The 27,515-nt window shown below is 41.8% G+C and overlaps 1 protein-coding gene across 2 annotated transcripts; it reads left to right on the top strand.

Moving 5' to 3' along the window:
• Positions 1–953: 953 nt before the first annotated feature.
• POU2AF1 (POU class 2 homeobox associating factor 1) lies at positions 954–24,622 on the top strand. Of its 2 annotated transcripts, XM_075035079.1 has the most exons (6): positions 954–1,136; positions 19,655–19,782; positions 20,503–20,545; positions 20,636–20,907; positions 22,336–22,607; positions 23,536–24,622. In XM_075035079.1, the coding sequence occupies exons 1-6, from the start codon at positions 1,034–1,036 to the stop codon at positions 23,549–23,551; spliced, it is 834 nt and encodes a 277-aa protein (XP_074891180.1). In that variant the 5' UTR covers positions 954–1,033; the 3' UTR covers positions 23,552–24,622. The 2 variants fall into 2 exon arrangements, with proteins under 2 accessions (XP_074891180.1, XP_074891178.1); XM_075035077.1 differs by having other exon boundaries at positions 22,336–24,622.
• Positions 24,623–27,515: the final 2,893 nt, after the last annotated feature.

Raw genomic sequence — 27,515 nt, 5'->3', positions numbered from 1 at the left:
TGAGTTGGGCATGTTGGTTGGCTGAATGTGGCTTTTTCAACCATTAATACTTCTGTTTGAGAAGGGTTACTTCCATTGTATGAATTGAGCACAGAGAGTACGAGCTCTAACTAAAATGCCTTTCTAGGACTTTCTTTAGTGTGCATCCAGTCAAAAGAGATATTCTCAGAAAGTGGTTTTAATCTGAAATTCATGTCAGCAGTAACATGAATTTTGAATCAAACCCACTTCTACAAATGGTGAATGCAGGTCGTGAGAAGTATCACTGAATTCATGTTACACAAAGTCTTCCTTGTTCTTTAGTTTTGCTTCTGTGAAGAAAAAGAGAGGCTATTAAAAATGTGATGGTAAGAACTCCTTTAAGTCTGCCTGCTTTGCTTTGGCAAACTCAACAAAGGGGGACTAAAATCTTTAGTGCAGCACGTTACTGTCTTCTATGCAGGACCACTGCAAAAGGAAGCCTGTTTGAGACTCCAGTGGGAACATGGAACAAACCTTTATGCTGCATCGCTTTCATAACTGATGAAACCCCAAGCTTTCTTGCTGTCTCATATTGCCAACTTCCAGAGCTAGTCACGCGATTTATGTGCATAACATTCAATGATATTCTTAATCCTCTTTTCTCTTCATGAATCATTTGAGATCTGCTTTTGATTTCTGCCAATTTCAGGTTTATTTTGGGGGTGGTTCTGTGTGTAGTTTCTCAACAGATATCTTGGACAGGTGGTTTTCACTGTGTTGGTGCGCACAAACTCTGGAAGCCAGCAATTCACCAGACTGGTGTTACTGTAGGCGGGGAAGTTACAAAGATGCCCTGCTCCTTTCACCCCTTAACACCATCTGCTTTAGCAGCCACTCTGTGACATGTGAAAGGGGAGAAGCTGTGCAGCTGCTCCCAGCGCTAGCTCACCCAAGATCATCTATCAGCATTGCAGTCAGAGGCAAGCTTGCAAGGTGCACAGGCATACACAAACTAGTTTGAACACCTAACTGCAGAGAGAAGCTGCAGTGACAAGCTTCAGTGTGCTACCACATGGTAGCATGCCTGTGGTCCCAGGCTGGCTTTGCAAGCAAGCACAGAAGCCTAGGCTTGTGGGATCATCGCTGTTCTTGGTCTTCTTTCTGGCTCGGTCAAGGTTAGTTCACATCTCACTTCCAGCTGCAGTATGGACACAGACTGTATTATGTGCTATTGTTTCTTTGCCTGACTCAGTACCGGAAACTTAAACTAAACGTGACTGCTACTCATTCACAGACAAACACCTGAGTGTTTGAGGAGAATGGGTAGGCTGCAAGCAGACAGTGCTGAACATGGCACGTGCGTGAGCAGCAGGAAGGGAGAAGCAAGGACAGGTAGATCTGAGAGTATGTGTGTGGGACCACTACAAACAGCTTGCCTATTTGGCTTTAAGAAGTGGTGGGGTGGTTTGGTTTGGGTTTTTATGGAGGGGGGTAAACCAATCACATCTTGGAGCTCAGGAACAGACCAGATGATCTCCTAAAGAGTATAAAGTACAAAGAAAACCTGCAAAGGTCTGTTCTAGAACTTATCGTGTGTTGGAAAACACAAGGGCTTGTTCATGGGAAACTCTCATCTCTCTAAGTGCAGACACAGTCTCAGTGTGAGAAATATGGTTGGCTTGGGTTTTTTTACTTTCATTTTACTCTAGAACTCAGAACTTTCTTGAGGATACCGGGAAATTACTTCACTTAGGCATCTGTGTGCAGGAGTTCTGAAGGATTTCATGCTCTCCTTTGTGCCTGATGTTACACCTGATCCGTATGGGACATTTATTTGTGTGAAAAAATATGTGCAGTAACCCTGGAGTGGATATGGAATGTCCCAGGTTCAGATCCTCTCTGTCTGAGAGGTCATGAGGGCTATGGTGATTTACACTGCCCAAGGACTTCATCTCTAGCGATGAGCATATATGACGGCTGCATCATTTGTTCCTTATCAAAGCTGAGGTATGAATCAGAACTTGTTTCAGAAGGTGAAGTGGGAGGTGTGAGGCTCACATAAAAATTAAAAAGAAAGAAAGAAAAAAAATAATCACTGAGTTTATTGTACCATGCTTGCTTCAATGTTACAGTATTAAAAAAAAAAAGAAAAAAGTTATACACTCCTGAGAAAATACATGATTAGTGAGCAGTCTTGTACACAAGGCTATCCCCAAAAGTTTGGCCTCTGTTCCCAGCCCCTACTACAGATTTCTTATATGGCCTTGAGCAAAGCACTGAAGCTCCTATCAGCTTCCTCAGTCTGTGTTGCGTGATGAGATGTGTATACCTCTTACTTTAGCTCTGTTCCTGGCCCTGCCTTGCAGTGTATGCCCTTCAGAGGGGTGGTATTCCCAAGAAAGAACAAAAACCAAAGAACCCCCAAACCCACAAAAAACCCACAGGACTATTTATTGATGAGGGGTTGCTGCAGAATTGGCACGTCTTTGCTTCTCTGAGTCTGTAACATACAAAGCTGATGGAACAGGCTGTCCCAGCAGGAGATGCCATCTTCTCTACCTGTATCAGACCCTTTCCTGAGCCCATGTGAAATCAGAAATGTGTCCTGCAATTTTTTAGAGCATGTTTAGTGGGGCATGTAGTAAATTCTGGCATTATCCAGAGAGTCTTTGAGATTTTTTACAGCTCTCATTAAAAGTCTCTTTTGCTCTGCCTAGTAAATCTATCTGATCACATTGTTATGACCTCCCTCCTACTCATGGAAGGACTGGTAACCTTCACACCAGCCACAGCTTCTGCTGAAAATGGGAAATTTTCTTCCTTTTTTATTTTTTTTATTTTATCCCCCCCCCCCCCCGACTGTTTGCTTCAAACATGCTTTAGAAGTGTTTGAGGACTTGTTTCTGGTAAATGATCTGTAGATAGAGCATGAAAATTCACTCCACATTGTGACACACTATGCAGCTCACTGCCATTGTCCTCTGCCCTTGTTCATAGTAGTTGTCATGTCCCTCATGCTTCTCAAGGAATCAGCTACCTTCTTGCTGTTTGTGGCAAGCCATGGCGCATCTCTGCATCCAGCAGAGACTTTGACTTTGGGGAAGGGCTTTGGCTTTGAGGTTTTTTAGGCCTTCATTCATTTTGATGCCCAATCAAGCTACCAGAATTAGAAGCCTCATTGTACTAGTCCTGCTCTGCAGTCTACTAAAAGAGATAAGCACCTCCAGAAGGGTATTTGGACTTGGGTGAGTCATACCTCTGGAGATGCCTTTTGTTCTTTTGGTTCTGTCAAGGGAGTTCAACAGGGTGTAGTGTGATGCTCCTAAGTTATGTGATGTGATTTACATAACCTTGCTGGAACAAATCCTGGCCTTGTACTCTGTGAGCTTTGGTTCTGGATTGTTTCTTGCTATGTTTTCACATATAATGTCATGCTACAAAATAAAGATATGGGTTATAGAATTTGCAATCTGAAACAGCAAAAATTTTCAGTCAGTTGTCAGATCTTGTTGCCTCAAATGAGGTTCAACTTTTCATTTCCTCTATTCTCTCTCTTGATTGATTAGGAAAGAAATATGAGAACCTTTCCTAAGCATGGTTGTCTTTTAAACACTCATTCAAACCTATGACATGGAGGTCCATTTATTAATTTAGTTATTGCATTTTCAAAGGTAAATGTTTGTGTTTGCAGACCACAAAGCTTTCTGAAATATCAAACTACTACTTATATATTCATACTTCTTACATTGTATGCCAGGATTAAAGTGCTAATATTGACATATTTAAGAAAAAAAACAAACCAAAAAAATCCCACACCCCACAACAACAGCAAAAACCAACACCAAGGACATCTGGCGTTAATCCACTTTTGGAAGAAAATTACTTATGAGCTCAACTCCTGTCCTGGGAATAAGACAACATCAAAGAGATGAGGGAGTGAGATAAAGCTCAGGTTCAGATTGTCAAATATAATATATCCCTATGATTTTGTATAATTTGTATACTCAAAATTCTTGCAGGGCCATGTTGCTACCAGCACTGAGTAGGCATAGTTGCTACCAGACAGAGTAGGCACAATTCTTGGTTTTAGTTCCCCCTTAACAGGAGTGTCAAGCTTATAGCATATATCTCTTGGTGTTTGCAGTGAGCTTAGCTGTAAGATTACCGAACAACTGCCTTCTCTCACTCACTTTATCCTGCTCGTTTGCATTTCTGTATTGAGGGGAACCAGTGACAAGAGGTTTCTTTAGAGGCTGTGTGGGCCTTTGCCACTTGCAGTGGATTTTGGTGAATCCACTGCTGCCCACACTTAAGATAGGAGAAGGAGGCAGACTTTGTCCTGTAAAAGAGGAAAGGATGGATTTGTCTGCAACTTCGTTGAGCGTTCAGATGAAAGTCTTGCCCACTGCTTGGTGGCGGGTGGTTTACTAGCAAGGGAGGTGCTGATTTCCGGATGCTGTGGCTGATGTATTGATTTTCCAGCTGGCATTGTCTGATGAGGTACATATCCTACATACCTTAATGAAGGAAAGACTGATGCTGGGCATCTCTCTTTCACACTTGGATCATCTTGGCTGGAAGAGGAGATAAAGCACATGCAGGCTGAGTCATGCTTGCACTCTGCTCTTACCGTCCTTGCTGAGATCAGCTGCGGGGATCCACTGGGATCTGCTGCAACCCTTGACTGGTTCTTGTGTGTGCAGAGCTACCAACCCTGCTTAGGAGAAATGCATCTCACTGTAGGTCTAAAGAGAAGGGGTTCTGTACTGTATAAAGTGCATGGGTGCTCTAATGTGCGTTGCAGCTAATTTCAGTTTATCCTTTGAACAGCTGTGTGTGGTGGTCAGACCAAATTATAACGCTGCCTGTGAATCTTTTTTCCTCTGGATATGGCTCAAAGTGTAGCCAGCAGGAAGATGAGAAATTGTACCCTGACTCAGGGCAGAGATATTCCTTGCCAAACCAAGGTTTGATTGACTCTAATATGTAGCCTGACATAGAGCTTGTTGCTTTGGCCTTTATGGTGAACAGGTCAAGGCATAGCTGGAGGCAGCTAGATTTGCATCTAGTCATCTAGTGGTAAAGGCTGCAGTTAGTTTTCTGAGTGTCTCTTAAAGGTACAGCTATCCACAAGCATCCTTCCTGCTGTCGGTGCTGTTTGATCATCTAACAATAGCCTGGGCTCTAGCCATATTTATAGACTATAAACGTGAATCATGATTTGCAAACAGTTGTCGGGGGAAGAGGCAAATATGATACTTGCTAAGTGATGTTTTTCATCTTTCCCTCTGCTTTTGTCTGTTCCTTTGGACCTCATTAGTAAAATGGTCCTTAACCAAATTGCGTTTTTCTGTAAGTGCATGAAATGAGAAGAGCCTCATATTTAACAGAGATTTTATTTTGCTTGGTATGTTGTGGGGTCACCAAGCTACACACACGCCCCTTTATATTTTACAGTATAACTGTGAAGTCACTTTTTGGAGAGTGATTCTTTGTTAATACATCAAAAGTTTATCTGGTAACTGTGTGTAAAATATGGAAATGGATGATTATCAGCCACCAAAATAGTGCTGGCTGTTTTATCTGTGGAAAACATGCCCTTTTTTGCAACTTCCTCATTTGAGATGTTTATTACAAGACTTTATCTGCCTGGTTTCATATTTTTAAAGTATTGATATAGAGACCTTAAAAACAGTTTAATCCTGAGTGATTTAGTGTTATCCACAGCTTTTCTAAGCACAATTAAAGTATAGTTAAAGGTGAGAGGATATGCATATATAGATTCTTTTAATATGAGACTGTATATTTACTTTTGTGTATTATGCAGTCTGCCTTCACATATACATAAGACCTGGTGTGTACAAATCTTACGCAGTACTTCTACTAGGCAGAGCACAAATGTACGGAGAGCATGTTCTCATACTTAAAAATAAGGTCTTCCTCCTAGCAGAAACCTGCCTAAATCTTGATTTACCATGCTGCCTTCCAGTATCTCTGTGATGTCAGAATCCAGGATTTTCCAGAAGAAAACTGCAACAGGGTACAGTTCTAAACACTCTCTGACATTGTCTTATGCACTGACTCAAGCCAAACTCCAGGAATTTCTCCCAGTATTTCCTGAGATTGCCTTTTGCTGTAAGCTTTTAAGTAAATCTAAATATATGATTGGGCTCTGGCTTTTAAAGAACATAATTTGTCAGGAAGAGATTTCCTGTTGCATTACAAACATTTATCTTAATTCTACATATTTAAGAGGTTTCTAAAATGAAGTTCCATTAGTTTAGGGAGAAATATGATACTGCTTTCATATCAGAGATATGAGAGTCCACAAATTCTTCCTGCTTTGGTGTAACTGAAATGCCACTGAAGCCTGTTTCAATATTCTTCCTCGCTTCATCTGGCTAAATTGGGCTATGAGTTAGACTCTAGCTTACCTGTCCATTTATGAAGTATTAGTTAACAGATTGCCTGCTATTACTAAGCTCTTCAACAGCAGAGAGGATACTATACTGTGTGGCTGGTAGTAAGCATTAATGCAGATATGCAAAGTGTGGCTAAACAATGCCCTCGTGCCTGAGAACTGAGGAGGTGGGTGCTATTTTGGAGGGCAGCAATGTGAAGGTACACATTCCTTATTTCTTTCCCCTCTGCTTGCTTTGGGGTTTACTGCTTTGTGTTTTTTAGACAAATCTTTCAAGTAGAGGGAATACAATTAAGAATTTATCTTCATTTGATTAATCTAGGTTTTTCTATTAAATGCAACACTAATGGTATGTTGCATAGTGGCTCACAAAATGGACTTACTCCCAAGAGGTGTTTGGCATCCCCAAAAGGATGAAATTCTTTTAACAGACTCCTGGCTAAAGAACTGAACAGATCCTGCCGCCTTCTTTTTATGGGAAGAGAAATTTGTGAGAGCAAACTTTGAGGCCATGACAATTCAGTGATCAAAAGCTGAACAAGAAGATAAGAATGCCAGAATCCTAAACTCACTGTGCAGTCTCCAACAAATATTTCTCTGGCAATGAAGCTCCTAAGTCAGTGTTACTTGTGAAAATTCATTACGATGGTCTGGTTTTTTTAGAGGCAAGAATGTTAAGAGGTTTAAAAAGTTATGTTCATGCAATGGTCTGAATAGGTAAAATATAATGTTGCTGTTATTAATGCTAATAACTTATTTGAACTCCTGTGGCAAGTCTCTCTCAGCCTTCCTTTGGCTTTGCAAGATATTTTGGAAGGGCCATCTTTTCTTTAGTAGGAAGTGTTTTATTTTGATAAAAACAAAACAGAAAAAGGGTTTCTTTTTTAAATGAAGGACGTCCTCATTTAATGAGGCTTGAAGTGTTTACAGGTGTTTCCTCATAAGTTCAAATTTAGTGGCCCCAGGGAGTTGAGATTCTCATAAGGCAGGAGCAAACATTCAAGTTTTGTATTTTAAAAGTGTTGCACATTTAAAGGGCCAGGCAGACATGGCTTGTGGGCTGGTTCAGTCTAGCTGAAGTGTATGAAGCCAATAGTTATGCCATCTGAAGCAGCAGAATGCTGTCTTAAGTGAAACAAGACCATCCTTAGTCCCAAAGAAGGTCAAAATCTTACACACTACTTGTGTTTTTTCTGATGTACAACCTTTTGACCTAATTTTGCAAATCTATGGTAAAAGTCCCATGAGCGGCATGTTCCAGGTTTGATTGTTTGTTCAAATACATTTCAGTGATATTGAGTGCCTTTTTGTGCATAATATCTTCCAGAGTTCACTGGTCTTGGAGGAACTGTTTAGCATCATGAAGAACAACATAGAGAAAGGGAAAATATAGAAGTGGTTGTGGTTGGAGGATGTGATGACATCACAGGGTTCAGCGGGAACATGGGTCTTTTAAAAAGCTGAAAGAAACATCCTGACAGTCAGTTGTCACATCCCCGTAAAGGAGTCAAACACACGTTAGCTATTAAAAAGCCAAATTATCTTCATCAAAGAGAAAAAAAGACTCCATCCTGACACAGAATATGCACTGGCAAAAATGTAAGTGAGCTCTGATTTGTTTTTCATAACTGCGATAAAAGCTGAAAATTGTAATGAATAAGTAAGCATTAGCATAGCATGGGAGACAGTACTCGCGAAGAGATGTATGGCTCAAGAGAGGTAAATGATAAGGCATGATGCTAATTTTCCAGGAGGGATATTAACACAGGGCGGCATTGCTGCTTTGTTGGCATTCACCACTATGAATCAAGTGGAAGACTATGATTCATAAAAACAATAACAGGATGCAGGTATTATATCAAAGGTTACAGTGGTTACATACCAGAAAATTTTCCTTTTTAAAAGTGAAACCTGTGAGAAATCTTATTTCTTTGCCTTTTTTGATATGTATTTTTTTCAACTAATAAAAAAGATAAGGAACAAAGCAGTTGAGGGCAATACAGTTATGACTTTACAGGAAATCAGTTTTCTCGTTTTCAAGATAATTTCACTCCTCTTGGCCCACCTTTGCTTGAATAGTTTACTGATCATAATACAGGTAGGTGTTTGCTTCTTACAAGTTTTTCATTCTCATTCTGGATCTGTAGATGCTGCTCATTTTTCAACTGTGCCACCATCCTTTGCATTTCACCATGCTGTTCTGTTCAGCTGGAATAATACGACACACCTGAATGGAAGAAGCTAATTTCTTAAACATCTGCCAGTCACTTATCTGATATGGAACTAACATTAATCTTCTGATTATATAATAGCTTTTAGGTTAGGTTGTTCAGAGGTTAGTTTACTATGCATATGCCTTTCTGAGCTTATTAGCAGTAAGTCTGTTTTCTCTGCTACACATTTCTCCTTTTTTTCAGTTGAACACTTTGGAAGCTCAAATATGTATTTGTGAAATTATATTGTAGACTGTAACATCCTGTAGCAAGAAGCTCTGACTGCTTATTCAATCATGTTTCAATTTGTCTGACAAGTATTAAGCAGCAAGCAGGAGCACTATGGCAACACACCTTGTTTCCCCTTTATTTTGTGCTGTTTTCAGAATCAGTAGGTATATGATGTGGAGCATACTGCAAGATGATTAGATTCACATCTTGAATCTAATCTTCCATCTCAGAAGCCCATTAATGGTTTGTTTGGGGGCGGGGGGGTCTGCAATGACAAAGCAATACTAACAACCTGGTGTTTTGGGTAGAACAAAATTGGTAACTGAATTGGTAATTTTTCTTTGACACGTGCAGTGCTTTTAAAGGTAAGCAGGAATTACAAGCCTGCATGAGAAGAGATCAAAACCTGTATCTTGATGTCAGCCATTCCCTGTTGATCATTTCTAGGCAAGATACTTCTGGCCAATACCTGCCTGTCCCTCCATGCCCCCTGAGCTTCTCAAGCCTTGAGTCTCCTGTTATAGCAATGTTTCCTGGCAGTTTTGAAAGCCTGCATGAGACATAGTAACTGCCGTAATTTGGCTTCTGTTGCTTTTCACAGCGGTCAGATGAAACAGCCAGTGGAGTGGCCAGACTCCTCTCTGACTCCTGGGCTGGTTGCTAGAGCAGCCTGGTGTTATGTTTACTAAGACACAGAAGGGGCTGAGGGGAAATTTCTGTAGGTGGCTGCTTGGCTGAGTCTGTGCTCACTGTTGGCACTTGCTGTCTTTGTCTGCTGTGTCATTTCATGGTAAGGGTTCCTTTTTCCAACACGGAACTGTTATCTTATTAACCCTGCTTCTTTTCTATACCATTACAGTAATGAAATATGTGCTTTGGCTTTGAAGGTAGACAAGAAGAGTATTCTGATGACTGAGATGCAGGCAGCTTGGGTGCAATTGCCTGCTCTAGTGGAGACCTCTGTGTGACTGTAGGTAGATTGCTCAGGTCAGTACAGGTATTCAGGTGCCAGGTCCCAAAGTCTTCAGCGGAAGTTAGACTTCTCAGTATCTCTGTGAGTCTCAATTTGGTGTCTCTGGTGCACCCGTATTTCCTGTTAGTGTGACCAGCTGTGGCCTGAAGTTTGCTGCACCATCTGGTTCAAACCACCTGTGACCATGTGGATGACCCAGTGTCCACATGCGAGCCATTGGCTTGCTCTAAAGTATAAATTGATGCAGAGGCAGTATGGGTGACCAGAAAACTTGGTGTGTGCTTGCATGAGCCTTAGGCTAATGTGAGAGCATAAAAGCCCTGCTCTGCTCCCTACCTAGGAAATGGGAGGAGCTTTCCTCTGCCATGCAGAGAGTTTCAGTACAATTAAAACCAAAATGAGTTACTCAGGTATTCTGGCAAAAAGGCATCCTGGATAGATGGGCAATAAGTCTGTGGGGAGCTTCTGAGGAGTGGGTGAAGCTTTTCCCCAAGTATGGGACAAATCATCCCATATTCGGTGTAGAAACAGATGGCTCTAATCCTGGCAAGAGCAACCGTTTTGTTTTGCACACCTGTTGTACTGCGCTGCCAGACACCCAGGTGAATGAGACCTAGGCTGACATCTAGCCATGCACTCCCAGGAATGGATGTCAGGGTTTGACATTTCTCACCCTGCAGGTAAACTACTTCCCTGTGGCTTAACCTGCTGTATTATGGAGTAACCAGACTAGTGAGGCATACAACCATGTACTGGGGCATATGTAAAAAAGAGTTTTATATGGCTTGGGATCTGTCAGAGAAAGCAGGGATGCTGCAATAACTGAGCCAGAAGGAAGACAAATGGAGGCACAAACTGAAGTACCAGTGAAAGTCAACTGGAGTCAGGCGTTTAATTTCCTAAGGCTTCTTTGCAAATTTTGTAGTATGGACCTGGTTTCTGGAGGAGACTGGATTGAAAAACAAGACAATTATTAAGTCCAACTTTACATGCTTAAGCAGCAGGATGACTAGGGTATATGGGGCTATGAGTAGGTTATGTATCATTGTGTTGCTAGAGGAAATGAAGGGCATGCTGGGTGCCAAGGCATTCCTGCCTGACTGGTACAGAGTTAGTTCCCCAGCCAGAGCTGCATTTGCAATTCCAGTCAAGCGCAGTGCCAGCTTGAAAGCAAAGGCAGAGGCAGAAATTTTTGTTCTATCTGTACCTGTGTGAAAGGAGACTACATAGAAGTCCTGGCAACCTCTTCCATCAGGATACGTTGACTTGGATTAAAATTGGTTTTTAGCTAAATAGGAGGTTTCAAAAGGAATGGTATCATTTCCATATGTTTTTCCCACCTATAAAAATAAAACACAACAACAACAACAAAACTCCACCAAAGAACAAAAAACTCTCCCAAACCCAAGCCCAAGAGTGACACAAGAACTCATTTAAATAGGTGTGACTTCATCAGAGGGCATGTCTCATGGGCACCTTCTAAAGGGCAATTTCCCGCTTCTTCAGGGGACCCTTCTGTAGAAAGGCCTGCAGGAACAGAAGGAAAACTAACAGACCTTGCCCTCAGCTGCTATGGTCAGAGACTCTTGTCCTCCAGGGAGTCTCGCATGGCTGGTCCTGCACACTGGAAATGGTTCCCTCAGGGTCACGGCCCAGTGCACTTCTTTGCAGGAGTGGGGCCCAGAGCTTCCGCTCAGCAAAACCCCAGAGAGTGTCTCAGCCTGAAAGCATCCCCTCCCACGGCAGAAGCGAAGTGACTGGTTGGGGCTTCCCAGCTTTTGGCAGGATTCTGCTGAATGGAAGCAGGCCTGCTCTGCAGCCCGGTAACCCTTCAGGGATGGGAAATTTCTAATGGGCAGCACCAGCTACTTTCCTTTTACATGTCTTTATGCAGATAGTTACCTCATGTTGTATTTTGAAAACAAAATTAACATACCTTTCATGCAAATGGTTTCTGCTATGAGAGGGTATGCAAGCAGGTTGAAATTCTGCAGGAGTTTCACATTTAGGTGATGCTTTTGGCTAGGTCAAAATGCTTTGGACACTCAACTCCTGTTGCAGTCCAATGGGACTTCTGCACATAAGGCAGACAATCAGCTATTTAGCTGTTCCACTGACTGCTTGGATTCCCATGCAACTAAGATATGTGTATCTGCACCCTTGAAAACCTCTTCCCAAATGCTTTTTAAGTGCGTAAAGCCTTTTCTGCCCACAACAGATGTGGGGCTCTATACAGCCTTTCTGAAAGTATCAGATAATGAGACTGAGAGGTGAAACTGCAATATGCTGCACCTTGTGAGTTTTAATTTTGATAAAACCCCACTGGGAAAGATGGATAATATGAAAGTTGAGCCCATCCATGCTTTACAAAGCAGGTGTCAGGCTCTATGAATGACCACATAAGCAATTAAATGGAAAGCTTGTATTACTAAAATGGAAAGAGTATTATGGGCTGGGAGGAATTAGGACATGCGGGTGAGACTTATGGTTAAGACACTTTCTGTCTATCTCAGCTTCCCCTTTGTAATAGGGTTCTCTTGTTCTGAAACAGATAAATTTTAGTAGCCCTCACTGCTACATGGCCAATGTATCCAACTCTTATTTGGCACTTGGAAGCTCCTTTTTTTGTTTTGTTTTGGTTTTTTGTTAGAATAATCAAAGCAGCAGGGGTTACTAACCAGCCTTTCCTGTTGTTCACTGAGTGTCTTCAGATCTCCCCTTGATTTTGTTTCTATCCTGGTGGAAAAATATGAAGTTAACATTTTGTTTGCCAATCTGTAATATCTTCCTTGTGTTGGAACAGAACGTAGGTTCTGTGCGGTTCTCTCCTGGCTTCCACTCATTTAGATCATCTGGAGGTGTGAAGGGGACCTTTTCTAAAAGGACAGTAGTCAAAAGCATACTGTGCTCCCAAGAATGGCACAGGCAGGGTACAAGGGCACATGGATCTGCTAGAATCCAAGCCTAATTTGATTCTTGACAATCTTCCAACTGTAGATAAACACATGAAAATAAAGATACTGGGCATAATTCTGAAATACACTACTGTCAAACTAACATGTTTCATTGACTTCGGTAGTTGAAGTGCTATGTAAGAGAGCCAAAAGAGACATAGTCAAATGCTGTACTGAGTTGTTGGTAAGCAAGTGAAATATTTAGTCTATTGATTTAATTATGCTCAGAACCCTCCTGAGTTCATTTCCTTATGCTGAGCAATGAACCATCACTCGGCTCTTTTGCTCATGCTCTGAGTTCTTCTGTTTATTGTAGAGCAGATTCTCTGCTCAGATGTTTGCTTAGCGCTTTGTGTTTAACTAAATCTTTATTGAAATACCCACCTGTAGTGTGATACACAGTATAGACAATAATCCACTCCAGTTTTCCTCATCAGGGTTGTATACAAAAAATAATGGTAACACCTGGAAGGAGATTTGGGACGTGTCAGATGCACAAAAAGAGCTGCAAGTTCAGTCCTTCAAATGGGCCTTGACGTGCAAACCTGGGGCCTCAAGACATACCATTTCAGATGGGAAGGCTATTGACATGATAATGCAGCAAGCAATAGCCAAATGGAATACCTATCAGATAAACATTTTCTGAGCTGTTTCGTTATTTATTTGGCAATGCTGTACACATGATTTTGTGTCTGAGCACAGTATGGCAGGTTATTCACTCTCAGAGCCAGCCAGAGAATGTATTAGTCAGGTCTGTATTAGTCAATTTAGGCAGGGACCTGGTATTTACTAGCCACCCAAGCCCGTTACCACCAACACAACTTGCTAAGATGGATCTTCGTAGAAATAATTGATTTTTGTTTCCAAGGGCATGAGTTGCTGATGGGTCACTTCAGAGTGTTTCACTTTTGACTGATCAGTCGGAGAGTTTAAAAAAGGGACACACTCTGCAGGGTGCTGAGGGCTAGGGATGAAGTTGAAATGAGGAATCTTTCTCCTGAGTGACTCCCTGTCATGTTACTATCTGGGATCTTGGACAGTTAAATGAATTTCAGTACTTTGTTTCCATGCCCTGGACTTACCACAAAGCAGAGACATAGAAAGATCACTCTGGTTTTTTCACTCTTAGTAACATATTGAGGGAAACAGTGTAACTACCCAGCAAATAAGGACAGGCTCATCATCTCTGGTCATGGCTAGGGAATCCTCATTCTGCAATCCACTTTAAGCCTCCTGGCTCAATGGCTTTGCTTGAGGGAGCACAGAGACCTGAACAAGCATTACACTATTTACTGCCTTGCATAAACGGGTAGTGGTGGTGTGATTAGAATCAAAGCATCCAAGCTCTGGCTGCGGCCATGAGAATGGCTGCAGTTGGATTACCTTTCCAGCACCACCTCAATACCCTTGTGGGATCTGGCAGGTTGTTGTCCTAGGAGCAGTATAAGCACAAGAAAACCAAAAGGAATAAGGACTGTTTTTCTCCTGGTTGTATAGATTTGTAAAGTTCCGAGTTTTCAAGGGGAATCTAACTTGCCTGAGGACTGCAGATCCTCCTTTGCAGGGGTTTCTAAAACTACTGAAAACTGCTTTTGTCAGTTCTATTAAAGCACGTATCCTTGGGCAGCTGAATAGCTTTGGAGATCTACCAGTTGGGTGATGCTTCCCTTAACTTTGTACAGGGATCCTGGCAGAGCTAAGAATTGGACTTATATTTCCTTCTCTTTCCTTGCTGATCCACTACTATGAATAGCTAGCGAGGCTGGATGTAAATACAAGGGAAACTGATTAAGTACTTCTCATACGAAGAATTGCCTGCCTAGGTGTTAAGAGCTACATTTTATCAAAGTGCTTTTTGCAGTGATCCATGAGGTACTGTGGAACATTATCAATATCACAAAAGCAGCTGTTTCAGTTCTGATGTCAGCTCTGATCACATGATTCATTTCCAAAGCAGCAACAGACCCAAAATAATATTACTGGCTTTAATACTTTTAAAAAAAATATCTTTGAAGGCTTCTGTATCTGAAGTTAATATAAAATGCAGACAGCTATGGTGAAATATTTAGTCCCTTGCTAAATGGGCATTGATATCTTACTGAAAAAAGGTTCTGATTAGAGTCTAAGCATCCAAGTAGTGTATACAAAGCTAAGCCACTTTTTCTTTTTATTAGCCAAAGTTCACTGTGTGTGATAAAAATGTCAGCAGCTGCCTATGTAATTTAGTCTTCAATATTCAAGCCAGAAACTCACTAGTTTGTTAATTGAAATCTAAATTTTTCTTGTTATTCAAGTTACTGTTTGCTTTTTGGTGTTACTGCAAATAAGAAAAAGTTTTCTGTTGTGTTTCTTTTAATTTTTTTATTATACTGGGGGTGAAAGAAGAAAAGAGAAAAATATTTACACTGTTAACACTGATCAATTGATAAGCTTATCACATGTCAGTGTGTGAGCAAAGAAACAGTAAATCTTCTGAAACAGTGACGAGTGTGTCATTTGCTGTTGCAGGCAGGTAGTCATGCAAACTCTTAAAGATTAGCAGTGTATTTCAAACAGAAAAGTGGCCTGATGGGAAATCATTCTGACTTGTTTGGAAGGATGAAGGTTTAAACTGATCTGTAGTTCATGTGTGTGTGAAGGCCAGTGGTGCTAATACGAAGTTTAGTGATCTGAAACTTGTCATGCTTCAATACTTGCAGTCTTCCAACAGCTGTTTTGCCATTATCTTCCCTCCAATTTCAGCAATGGTTAAATAAAAATTTAGAGGAAGATGATTTTGAAGTTGCTTGGTTTAATTGTTTGGCAATGTCTTGGTATGCTTTCCCTGTCTGATCTTTTACTCAGACACATTGGCTATGGCTGGTATGTTCAGCACAACTTGGACTCACACTCAACAGGTACAAACCAATTGGCAGAGGGATAACCAATGTAGAGAGATGAGTGTGTTGACCTTAACAACAACACTAATGGAGTTGTCAAATCTTCATCCAGAGTCCACTGAAACTGGCAACCTTCAACCTTATCTGTGCAGTCTGAACACTTTCAGGCTGAGTTGCAGAGTGGCCTGGAATCAAACATCATTATGGGCTTTCTTCTGTTGTCACTTGATAGAGCTAGTGGGACTGCTGCATTTGGTAGCTTTTCATTAGCTGTTGTGTTATCCAGCCACTTTGAAAGATTACTCAAAAGTCTTCAAGGTTTGTGCTAGGCTTTTGTTGACATTCAAACAATACAATAATTGATAACATTGATGAAAGGAGTCTGAGCGTATACACACACCATGGATTTGTAAGACAGCCTGACAAAAGCATTGCAATGAGCTAAATTATATTTACACATAGGAACTATTGCAAAGCTCCTACTGGTTGGATTAAATTCCTTCTCTTCTTTCTTGACTTCTGATACTTCATACTGCTCCAACTTCAGAGAGCAGTTGCAAATTAAGATCCAGTGCCTATTAAGGAACAGCATAAGGCTGTTCTGTGGTCCTTGAATAGTATGAGACAAGCTAGAACACAGTGGGCACTTGAACACTGGAGCACATGTGCTGCTATTCCTTTTTTTTTTTTTTTTTAATGGAATTTAGGCATGCAGACCTCAGTGCATTTGCAGCTTATGACTTAAATAAAAATATAATTGAAACTAGGTCCAAGGCAGCCTTTACAGTTTATTAAGACAACCCTGGTATAAGAAGTTGGAGACTACTAAATCCAAGTACTTTGTTTACAAGGATATTTTAGTTGTCATTGTTTCTCAAAATGCTTATATTTTTAAAAGATCATATTTCTTTTGTTTTATGGGGAATTGTACACTGAAGCCAAAAGTCATTTTGCTGTGGTTCATCTGTAATTCTCAGACTTGGTAAACACTTGAACAGTGGAAAAGCAGCTGTGCTACCATTATTTTTATTTCTGGAGGTCAGCTTGGGGGAACTGAAATATGTTCTGCAGACTTTGGTGTTGGGTTTTTTTTGGGTTTGGCTTTTTTTTTTTTTTTTTTTTTTTGGTTACTCTGCTTACACCGGAAACTCTGAATAGGTATATTTGTCAGCTTTTACAGTAAATTTCTTCTTTCCCATCCCCCAAACCTGGAGCCAGAAACTGCCATCCTTCCCCACCCTAATTCTGCAAGGACGCTCTTTGAAATTGGTGTGATGACTCAGGGATAAGATACTACCTAAGAGGTACAGTTCTGCCTCTCATGCAATCTATAGCAGAGCTCTTATCTGCTTTGGCGGAGTTGATGTTTTCATGCAGCATAAAGAACAGCAGCAATGTCTGACTCTGACGAGCTTTTCGGTAAAGTACAAATAAATAATTTCCAAATGTAAATAAATCACTTATAAGACTAAGAAAGCACCTTTGTGATGGTCTTTATTTCAGACCTCCTGCCTAGTATTCAGCTCCTTTTCAGAGTCCTCAGTACAGTTCATACTACAGCACTTTTTAGCACTGTCTATTGTTTGCACTCAGATAAATTAATTAAATTTAAAAAGCAAAATGTGAACTGTATTAAAAGCCCTTGTGGATGCTTGTATGCAGAATTAAAGCGACCTTAATTTCCTTCATTAACTGCATTTCCAAAGCCACAGGATTCATGAGAATGCAAGTAACCCACTTCAAAGTCCCACAAAGAATGTCCACAGAAAGCAAAGGTAGATCAGGCAAAGGCTGAAAAATCATCTTTTCTTCAGCTACTATTTTAAAGCAGAGCATTTTCCCAATATCCATAAAGGTAACAAAGACAACAGTTCAATGCATAAATGTAGTGCTGTCTGGTACTAGAAGTATTTATAATGGTCAATCAAGATTTCATGATTAAATGGTATGTAGTGATGCAGAAAGAGTTAATGGTAGAGCAAAGTTGAAGGGAAAGAAGTACTTCATTTTTTTAAAGAAGAAATTAAAGCAGAAATGTTTTATTCTGTTAAATATTTTTTGAGTTTGATTTGCAATGTCTGTATTTAGACTCAGTTTTTCTCCCCCCAGAAAGGTGTAACAGAAACATTTGAGGGCGCATGCATATAATTGCATGTAACTGGGAGAGAAGATCAGGAGTAAGATGATTCATCTTGTTCTGTGATGTGAAGCACAGAATGTAAATCAGAAAAAATGCTTCCTGGGTGGAATAATATTTTAAGTTTAAGATCTGAGCTGGATATCCACCTGTACTTCATAAAGCCAAAGGCCATATGTGATCTTTAGAAATGGAAACTTATCAATTAGCATATTTACAAATCAAAGTGCAGTAAAAAGGGGCAGGTAGCCACTACTGCTATCAGTGGGTTTACAAATATCAGGCCTCCCTGAGCTTTGATATCCTATGATTTCCTTCTGCTATCAATTGCCTTCAAATACTTAATGTGAAATATGGGTTGATAATATTGCCTTATGAAGAACTGTGCTTCCTCTACTTTCACTTGTCACAAGGCTTTGCGATAGGCTTTTTTAGCTGGCCGTAAGCTTTACTTTTCAAAATGGTTCAGAGTTTATGGGTATAAGCTCTGAGATGTGTTGTCAATATAATGCCCCAGCTCGCTAAGTTATAAACCTCCTGGCCAGGCTATGAGCAAAGCTCTGTTTGGAACAGAAACATGACTCTGGTCCAGGATGGCACTTAAGTATACCTGCTTGTTCTCAAAAGCTATGAGGTATGCATGTCAAACTAGTGGTGAGTTAAATGGCTTTCCAGATGAGGATGCTTTTCTAATTTGGATTGCATTTATAGCTTGCATCTAAGTCAGAATATAATGTATTTCTTTTGAATATCTAATCTCTACTTTTTAATGTATCTACTTGGCCAGCAATTATGTTATGTCATAGGCTAGATATCTACTAACCAATCTGTATTATATGCCTGTTGAATATATTCAGTCTGATTTGTCCTTCAGGTGGGTGTAAATAGCTGCACTGCAGATGAGTGGCACTGAAGCAACATAAAGCAGATATACACAAGTGAAGTCAGGAGGAATAAAATAAACATGCTATTTTTGTCAGAAGTCTAAACAAAACAGAATTTCAGGCTCAGGGATTAAGGAGGAAAAAAAAAGTAGAGCACCACAATTAACAGATTTAAACCTCATTGGAGGCAGTAGAATGAAAGGTTTAGTCTAGAGACAGTTTGAGGAAAACCAACTTTTGTATGTTGCCTCTCTATTTTTGTTTTTTGCCTACCTAGCTGGTAAGTTTTGAAGAAGGACACCCTTTTTCACCTCCCTTCAGAGTGTGTGGCTCACCGCTACTACTCTGATTTCACACATGTATAAAATATATCCCCATAGGGAGATGGAGATCTGTTGATAGCCATTGCTTTTAAGAATGGAGTATTATCCTCTGCGTAACAGCAGCAACCCCTTTTCCATGTACTACATCCTCCCTGGCTTTCATAGATGTCTACAGCAATATGCCTATTTATTCAGCAGAACATGTTTATTACACCCTGTGCCTGATAGGACTATAAAAACACCTGCCAGTGTGGCAGGGAAACTGCCAGCTCTGGCTTCCAGACCATCCTGCCTGTGAGACCTGCACAAGCTCTCGGGCTGTGAATTATGTATGAATGCTCTTTTGCAAATAAAGGGGGCTGAGTTTCTCAGTATTGCTGCAGCTATTTAACAGCTGGAGGGAGTTGCAAGTGTACACATTTCAGGTTAGGTTGTCCTCGTGATCCATCTGTGTGATCACAGCATCCAAGCAGCAAAGGTAGAGAGAAGACCTGTGCCGTCTGATGTCACGTATGGGCCAAAAGACATCATTAGCTAAGGAAGAAAATGTTTATGAGTCCAGATTCCAGCCACATTGACTAGCACAACCCACAGACAAGCAGGCTGCCATAGGGATTTTGGCTCTGTGCTAACGATGGGAAAGGAAATTAAATGTCGTGCACTTTTTTTTTTTCTCAGCTTCTGCTCCAGAACAGCAGCCGCAGCCTCGCCCCTATCAAGGTGTCCGTGTCAAAGAGCCAGTGAAGGAGCTATTGAAAAGGAAACGGGGAAATGTTCATAATGCCAGTGCAATGGCAGCTACAACGGTAGGAGAAAAAACAAACACAGGCAAAAAATTCTTCCTCCGTAGCTAAATGATTGACCAGCCCTGGCACCAGCTGTCAACACTTTGGCAATGAAAGAAATGTTTGCATCTCTAAAGCATTTTGAATGCAGTGCAGCCTCATGTTACCTGGAGATACCATTAAATATATCTTTTCTTTAGGTGGAGTGCCTTTAGGATGCTGTGACCACCTTCAGTCACCATTGACTTAATTGAAGGGTAAAAGTGCTTTGCACTTGGCACAGTCTAACTCCTAGGAAGAGAAAGTGGCTTGGAAATTAAGCAGCTTGTTCAAGAGCACAAAAAGAGATCAACCAGAGCCATCCTGGGCTATCTGCTGCTTAGTTTCAGGCCACCTCTATCTGTCCTCCCAGGAGGAAGCAGATTGGCTGGCTCCTCTCTGAAGAGGAATTCCCTCCGCAACACAAGGTTTAAATACTGTTTAAGGCCTCCTTGAGCTGAAGGGACATGTTGACTTTGGCTAGGCCCATGAACAGGGCTGGTGTTATGTGTACTGTCTGCCAGGCTCAGTTCTTCTGGTCCTTCTGTAGAGGCAGGTGGGAACATTCAGGCACTGCCATTAAAGTAGTAGCTGATAATTGGCTGATAATAGATAATATGCTCTGTCCCTCAGTGCTTCTCAGAGGGGATTGAAATTAATGCTTATGGTGTTAATCCCTGGATATTTTTTTCTCTGTTCTAGGTTGTTTTGCCCCATCAGCCACTTCCTTCCTATTCACCAATGGGTAATGTTTCCCTGACTTTCTAAGTGTTTGTCAGCCCTGCTGCAGGGAAGATTATGCTGAACTAGGCTTTAATCCTCTCCTGTTTTTTAGGCCAGCCTTGCATTGATATGGATGTTGCTGCCTCTGCATTGCCTGTCACAGATGAAGGAGCACTCTGTTCTGGCTGGATCTCCCAGCCCTCTCCCACATCCTTACAGCCTTTAACTCAGTGGACCACTTACCCTGATTATGTGTCCCATGAAGCAGTCAGCTGTCCATACACAGCAGATATGTATGTTCAGCCTATGTGTCCCAGTTACACACTGGTTGGACCTTCATCTGTTCTGACTTATACTTCTCAACCACTGATCACCAATTTTGCAGTAAGTCAAAAATACCTAGGTATAAATGACAGCAAATTCCCCACCTTCTAGCAAGAGCCGTGGGGAATGCCGGATGTAATTCTTATAATTTAATTATTATAAAGTTGTGTGTCTTTGTATCCATACCAAATAGTTGTTCTAGCACTGGCCCTGTCTGCACTGTGCTGGACATTAGTATGGTTTGAGCAAGACAAAAAGTTGTGGTTGCACTGAGATCAAGCATACTTTGCTGCCATTTCCCTACCTTTCTGCACTCCAAATTTTCTGTGTTATTAACACATACACTGTTCTTTGCTGGTGTCCTGGGAAATGAGTCATCTCTCATCAAGTCAGCAGCAGGGCTGCCATTGCCCTGAGTTTGTTCAAGCCTATGAACAGTTATTTACAGTAGGAGAATACTGTTTGCAGTTCAAGGATAATAATGATGAATCTTACATTTACTGTTGTCATCACTTTCAACTTTAGGAGCTCGTATTTGGAATACCTGAGGAAGAAGAATTAAAGTAGTTCACTGAGTGAATGCACATTATAGTCAATAAATGCTGTTGTCTGGACAAGTACTTAGGACACAGTCCCACCAGAGATCTAAGCAGTATCTAGGGGATCCTTCACTACTTAATTCCAAACTTAAAAAAAAAAAAAGTAAATGAGATTCCAGGAAACTCATCCACCAGGTGAAGCAGGAAGAATGACTTGGCAATGAATTTCTCAAAACTTGCTGTTTAAAGATGGAAGAGCAAGGCCAAAATGACACGTAAACATAGCCAAATATTTGGTTTCAGGCTGAACAAAATCTGTTTGGCTGACCCGAGATGATTTGTTCTTCCTTAGAGGAGAAGAGCAGAGAATTCTGTTTCATTTGAAATCAAGCAGCTTATTTTCCTTTTAATGTTTCAGTTTAGCTGCTGAAACTGACACACCAAATCAGCAAAGGCCTATGCCTGTGGCCTGTGGCCTTCACTGGGGAGGAAGGGCTGTTGTTTCAAATGTGACTCTGCCTTGATTGACAGGATCTGGTCAGGATGCACTGTTGCAGAGGCCAGAATAAGCTGCCTTCAGCCTTGTGGCAACAAAGTTGTGCCTATACATTCAACTCGCAAGAGAGGCTATCAAAGAAGGCAGTTTTCAGCACAGGATGTAACTGTCTCATGGGCTTACCATGAGGGTGGGAGTGGGAACAGAAAGCTAGAGGGAACTTGACATGAGTGTAAGCTACTGGCAGCAAGCACCTGGGACACCCACAGCCACCACTCTCATGGGAGCCAGCGTGGGAAAACTGTCACACTCAGTATAATGCTTTACCCAGAGAGACAGGAAAAGGGATGTTAAAAGTGAGACTGAGCATCCTTAGTCTGCTGTTTTGTGTCCTCCCTCTGCCTCACCTGGCCAATTGTTTTACTTTGTTTAATTTTTTTTCTGTTTTAACAGCCCCGAAGCACCACCCCTGCTGTAGTGCCTCAGCTTGAGGTGACGGATCAGCAGCCACCTCTCACATACTTCCCGTGGGCACAGCCCCTCTCTGCACTGCCAGCCTCCACTTTGCAGTACCAGCCAGCTTCGTCCACGCTTTCCGGGCCGCAGTTTGTGCCCTTGCCAATCTCCATTCCTGAACCAGCCCCCCAGGAGCTGGAGGATGCCAGACGAGTCATCGGCACACTGCCCATTGAGAAGCTGCTTCTAGAAGATGAAGACAATGATACGTATGTTTTAAACCATGCTCTCTCTGTTGAAGGGCTTTAAGTTGCACAGCTGGGGCCTGATCCTCACCTACTCAATACTCCACCGGGCACCACAGTGAGTTTTGAGTACAGAGGAAAAGTAGGCTGGGGGGTGGGAACTTTACTTATGATTTTGGTGTCCACCTCAAGCACACCATGACTTGTGTATTGTGTGAAACTTGCTTTGTCCTGGGGCCCAGCACAAGATTTCTCTGCTGTTAGAGTTCCTGCTACCTCTCCCAGGCAGGCTTTTGATACTGCATTGTTCTTGTGCTCAGCATCAGTACGAGGTGACTTTCATTCTCAGACCCAGGGCATGGTCTCAAATTGACATACTATAGTGTAGCCATGGCCAACTGTAGCATTTGGTGAGGGTACACTTGCCTCTAAACATTGACAAGACCTAGTTCAATAGGACTGCTTTCCAGAGCTCAGTGTAAATGCCTTGTGTGTGTGTCTTTGCCCTGTCCATGGAGGAACCTCTATCTGATCTAGGTCACTAGAAAACATTCGTGGGGCCTAAATTGACATTTTTCTTTCCTAAATTGAACTGCTCCTTTGGAAAGTAGGAAAATGTAAAGTGTAGTTTTGTTCTACTGGTACAGGTAGGTGCATTAGTCTGAAGACAAAATGTCAATACAGCTGAACTAAACGCCAGGGCAGTCAGACATCTCCATTTACAGAGCAACACAAAGTAGCCTAAATGAAATGTTTGAGTTCACACAAAGGTGTAACTTGAAGATCTCACCTTGTCTGCCATTGGAAGACAGCCATGTAGGTGTGGGACGGTGGGTTGGAATCATGGTCTTTCAGCTGCAGAATGTTTTTGGACTCTAAAATATCCATCTTTGAGATGGGGTGGCTGACTTTGTGGCTGGCTGGTAATGCTGCATGTTCTACCAATGGACAGATCCTGGTCCCACTGAAGTCACCAGGAGTTTTGCCTGAGTCAGGATTGCAAGACATGGCCCTATATCAGGAGATCATTGAGAAGACAGGGTCTTCCAAAATCTGGACTTCAGTCTAAGAAGGAATTCATGGCATTACTATTAGCCGGCAATACTTTCGTTTGTTCTTTAGCATTTGAGTGTGAAGTCGGTGATGTCGTGCTGAGCCAGGGAACCTTAGTGACTTCTCTTGTGCCTTACTGCTATGGAAAGTTTCTCTGTGCTGTAGTCTCCCAGGGCCAAGGTGCACACATTTTCTTTATAGCTTTCTGTTTTTCTTTCCTGCAGAATGAGTAGCTTTACTTTTTCCTCTGGTGCAACTATAAATGTTGTTGTTGATGTTCAGGAGTGCCACGCCACAGGCAAATATATTTGCAGGACATATATCCCCTTCTAACTCTGTTTATTGTTTTCTTAATCAACAAGGGACTCTTGGCTGGTGAACACAATTTCTCTGGGTTTTTCTGCTTTCTAAAGCCCAGGATCCTTAGGTGATTTTAGTATTTGTGAGGCTAACTGCAAAATAATTTATTGCACTGTTTATTACCTGGTGTCCAGCACTCCAGTTGCCACCCGGGCAATATTTCAAGTGACCTTACAGTTTATGCCTGAGTGAGGTTTGCAAGCTCAGGTTGAAAGTCTTGAGGACTTTCAAAGCATATTTCGTTATTTAATGTTGACAAATCTGGAAGACATAAGCAATAGATCATGTAAGTGATCATAAAGTTGTCTGAAAATAGCAGTAGTTCAGGTGCATTGAAATTAGTGGCTTACATTTGCAGAAAAACCCAGCAAAGAAATTAATTAGAAGGAGCTTAGTTCACCACTGCTTACTTCAGTTTTATAAGTACAAAGACAATCAGCAGGTAAAACTGGGATAATGCAGTTGTGAATCAAGCCTGTGGTTGCTAAGATTGCTTTTAAATTTATGTCACTCCAATGTATGTAAATTCTGTGTGTGAATATAAAACAATGGTGAACTGTTTCAGAATTTCTTTCTGGGTTGTTCTGGTTAGAAAAAGAAAAAAATCTTTTTCAATAAAGATCTACAGTAACTTTCATATGCCTAGAGTGTTTTATTTCCTATCCAAAAGGGTAACACAGCATTGGTGTAGCAAACAATTAGTTCAATAACATATGTACAGGCTAGAACCACAGATTAGCTGTTAGACTTTCTGCTAATTTTGCACATTAATGCAGACTAAGGAGAAAGTCCATGATCCAAATATGGCCAGGAGGCACTGTTTACTCAGCAGTCCTTACTCACAGAAGCACTCCCGCAGTTCAGATGTTAGTTCAATCACTGTTATCCTCTATTGGCATCCCTGGGGATGTGTGGGTGTGCAGCCACAGCTAATGCTGAGCTTGACTGAAAATCAGACTAGCCATAAAGTTGCATTTCTACTTCCTGAAATTGCAAGGTGTGGCTCTGGGGTACAAAATTACCTGAGGAAAGAAACCTGCCTACCACCTTCTGACTACAAAGTGTCAAATGTTTCTGTGTGGAGTGAAACAAACCCAGGGGCTGGTGACTGCCTGTTGGATGGTGGTCTCCTGTGCAAAGGGGAATTGCAAAGCTACCTGTGCATGACCGGCGCCCTTGCAAATAGGACCTGGGGGAATGCAAGCGATGAGTAGCTCTGTGTAATTCTCTCCAGCTCCAGCCATAAAGCCAGACAACCAAAGTGAAGTAGTGAAGTATTTTCCCTGTTGCTAAGGGCCATGTCACCAGCAAGTCCAAAACTGCTATGGGTTGTGACAAATCTCTGTCTTGTGCACAAGATAAAGGCTTGGTCCCGCTCACAAGTAGTTTTGATAAAGAAGTAGAGCTTAACAGGCTGTTTACAAATACACCATTTAGAAGAGGCTGTTTGTTACCCTGGATGGTGAGATATCACCAATGCATACAAGGCCGTATCACCTGAACAAGTGGTACATACATAACGATATGGTACGCAGGGCCCCAACACTAAGCTTTGTGGAGGACTTAGATACCTCCCAGAACAAGGGCGAAACTCATCTGAAAGAAAGTGCTGAAGTGGAAAGGAGACAGCATGTCAAAACTCAGGAGTGCTGAGGGCTCCTGAACACTGCAGTTATTTTGAGGTAGGAAGCCCTTTCCATGGGTGTGGGTGCGTTCGACATCAAGCCCTTGGGGGCTTATGGCATGGTTTTGTGGAACACTGGTACAAAACCCTCAAAGTGGCTATGCCACCCTGTAAAACTGTTTGCTCCCAGGGTGGTTCATGGCCAAGCAGTGATCAGTGTCTTTATTTACTGTCTTAGAATTCTACATATTTATGCAGCTAAAGGTATGAGAGCGTATACATTGGCAGCTGCAGAGCGCATGAAATTGCTGCGACGACTTGATGCCAAGGAACACAGAGGAAAGGTAATATGGACCACTTTCTTCTGCAAACAGCCGTGTTTGGGATGGGCATGGGCTTTGCATGACTGGGAGCAACTGATGCCCTGAAAAATCCAGCTGTCTCTCTGTTACTGCAAAGAAAGTCTCAGGCATTGATATGCCTTGCTTAGGTGCCTCTGGCAGGATCCTAAAATTAGGTGGGATGAAAATGAGCTTTTTCTCTTTTCAGCCCATGGCTCATAGAGTGAACTAAGATAACATTGGTCCAATAAAATATGCGTATGTTGGTAGCAGTCTCTGAGGCCAAAGGTTTTATGAACAGCAGATTTATGCTAGGAGTGCTGCACCTGATGTAAACAGCATTTCAAAAATGCTGGACTTGGGTTGTCGTCCAAATTAGGGCCAAAGAACACTACAGGTTGTTCAGCAGGAGCTGGGAAATGCCCCCATCTCATGATGCTGTGGGTCCTAATATGTGGGATTCAAAATCTGCCTGTGAGCTGGCTTTAGTTTGTGCACCACGATACTTGGGATTCTAGATACCATTCAGCCCAGACACCCTTTCCCTGTTGCTTGTTTTATGATAGCATCTGCTTCTAGACTCTCACATTTTATCTGCTGTGCTGCTATTTTCAGACTCCTCTGCTGGTGGCTGTCACTGCCAGGCAGCCAGCTATTGTCCATGATTTGATCCAGACAGGAGCAGATGTCAATGCTGTAGACAACAAAGGGCAGTCAGCTTTGCATCTTGCCGCAACATATGGGTATGCCCAAGTACTTCAGGTAGGAAAAGCTTTTATGGTTTTAATTGCTAGCAGTATAAACCTACAATAAAGTCTCAATATTAGTGTCTTTAAAGACCTGCCTCAGAAGGCAAGATGTCAGTAAGCAATGAAGACTGACCAAAGTCTCCTTTTCCATTGTGTTAGAAATTGACTTCCCAGATTATTCCTGTTTTAGGACTATACTTGCAGCTAACATCAGCTGCCTGTTACAGAGGAAATGGCTTTAGCGTATCTGTGGGGGAAAATAAATTCTTTCTGGAGATCATAGCTCTAAATCTGCTGATGGCAGGCTAGGCAGAGGGGGCTTGCTTGAGCCCCCAGTGTTGTAGTGATGCCTGCATTGGAAGGGGTTCCCCAGAGGCTGCAGACAGCTGTGGGGTGTGAGGAGAGGGAGCAATAATACCATTGTGAAACCCCTTCCCTGATGTCAGTGTCATCCAGATGGGAGCAACAAATTGTGTCCAGACTCAAGCCAGCTGAGGAGCAAGCAGGTGTGACCCTGCAGACAGAGCTAGCACAGGCACAGCCTTCAAAACGAGACACATTTTTCAGATTTTATGCAAAACCAAGATCCATCGAAAAGATTTTCCAGTGAGTGAGAGAAACTAGATGCTCCTGTATAGCCAGAATCTACTAGAGTTTTCATGACATATATGACCAGATCTTTGCTTCCCTATTGCTTCACACATCTTGCCGTAGACGGGGTCTACATCTAAATTGCGGGCCAGCCAGGCTCTGACAGCCCTGAAGAGCAAATTAGCAAGAGGCACTGTGGGAATTTTTGGATGGC

Source organism: Buteo buteo, chromosome 9, assembly GCF_964188355.1.
Source record: "Buteo buteo chromosome 9, bButBut1.hap1.1, whole genome shotgun sequence".
NCBI classification, from domain to species: Eukaryota; Metazoa; Chordata; class Aves; order Accipitriformes; family Accipitridae; genus Buteo; species Buteo buteo.
Note: the sequence above shows the minus strand (reverse complement) of the source record. Positions and strands in the feature narration are given on the sequence as shown.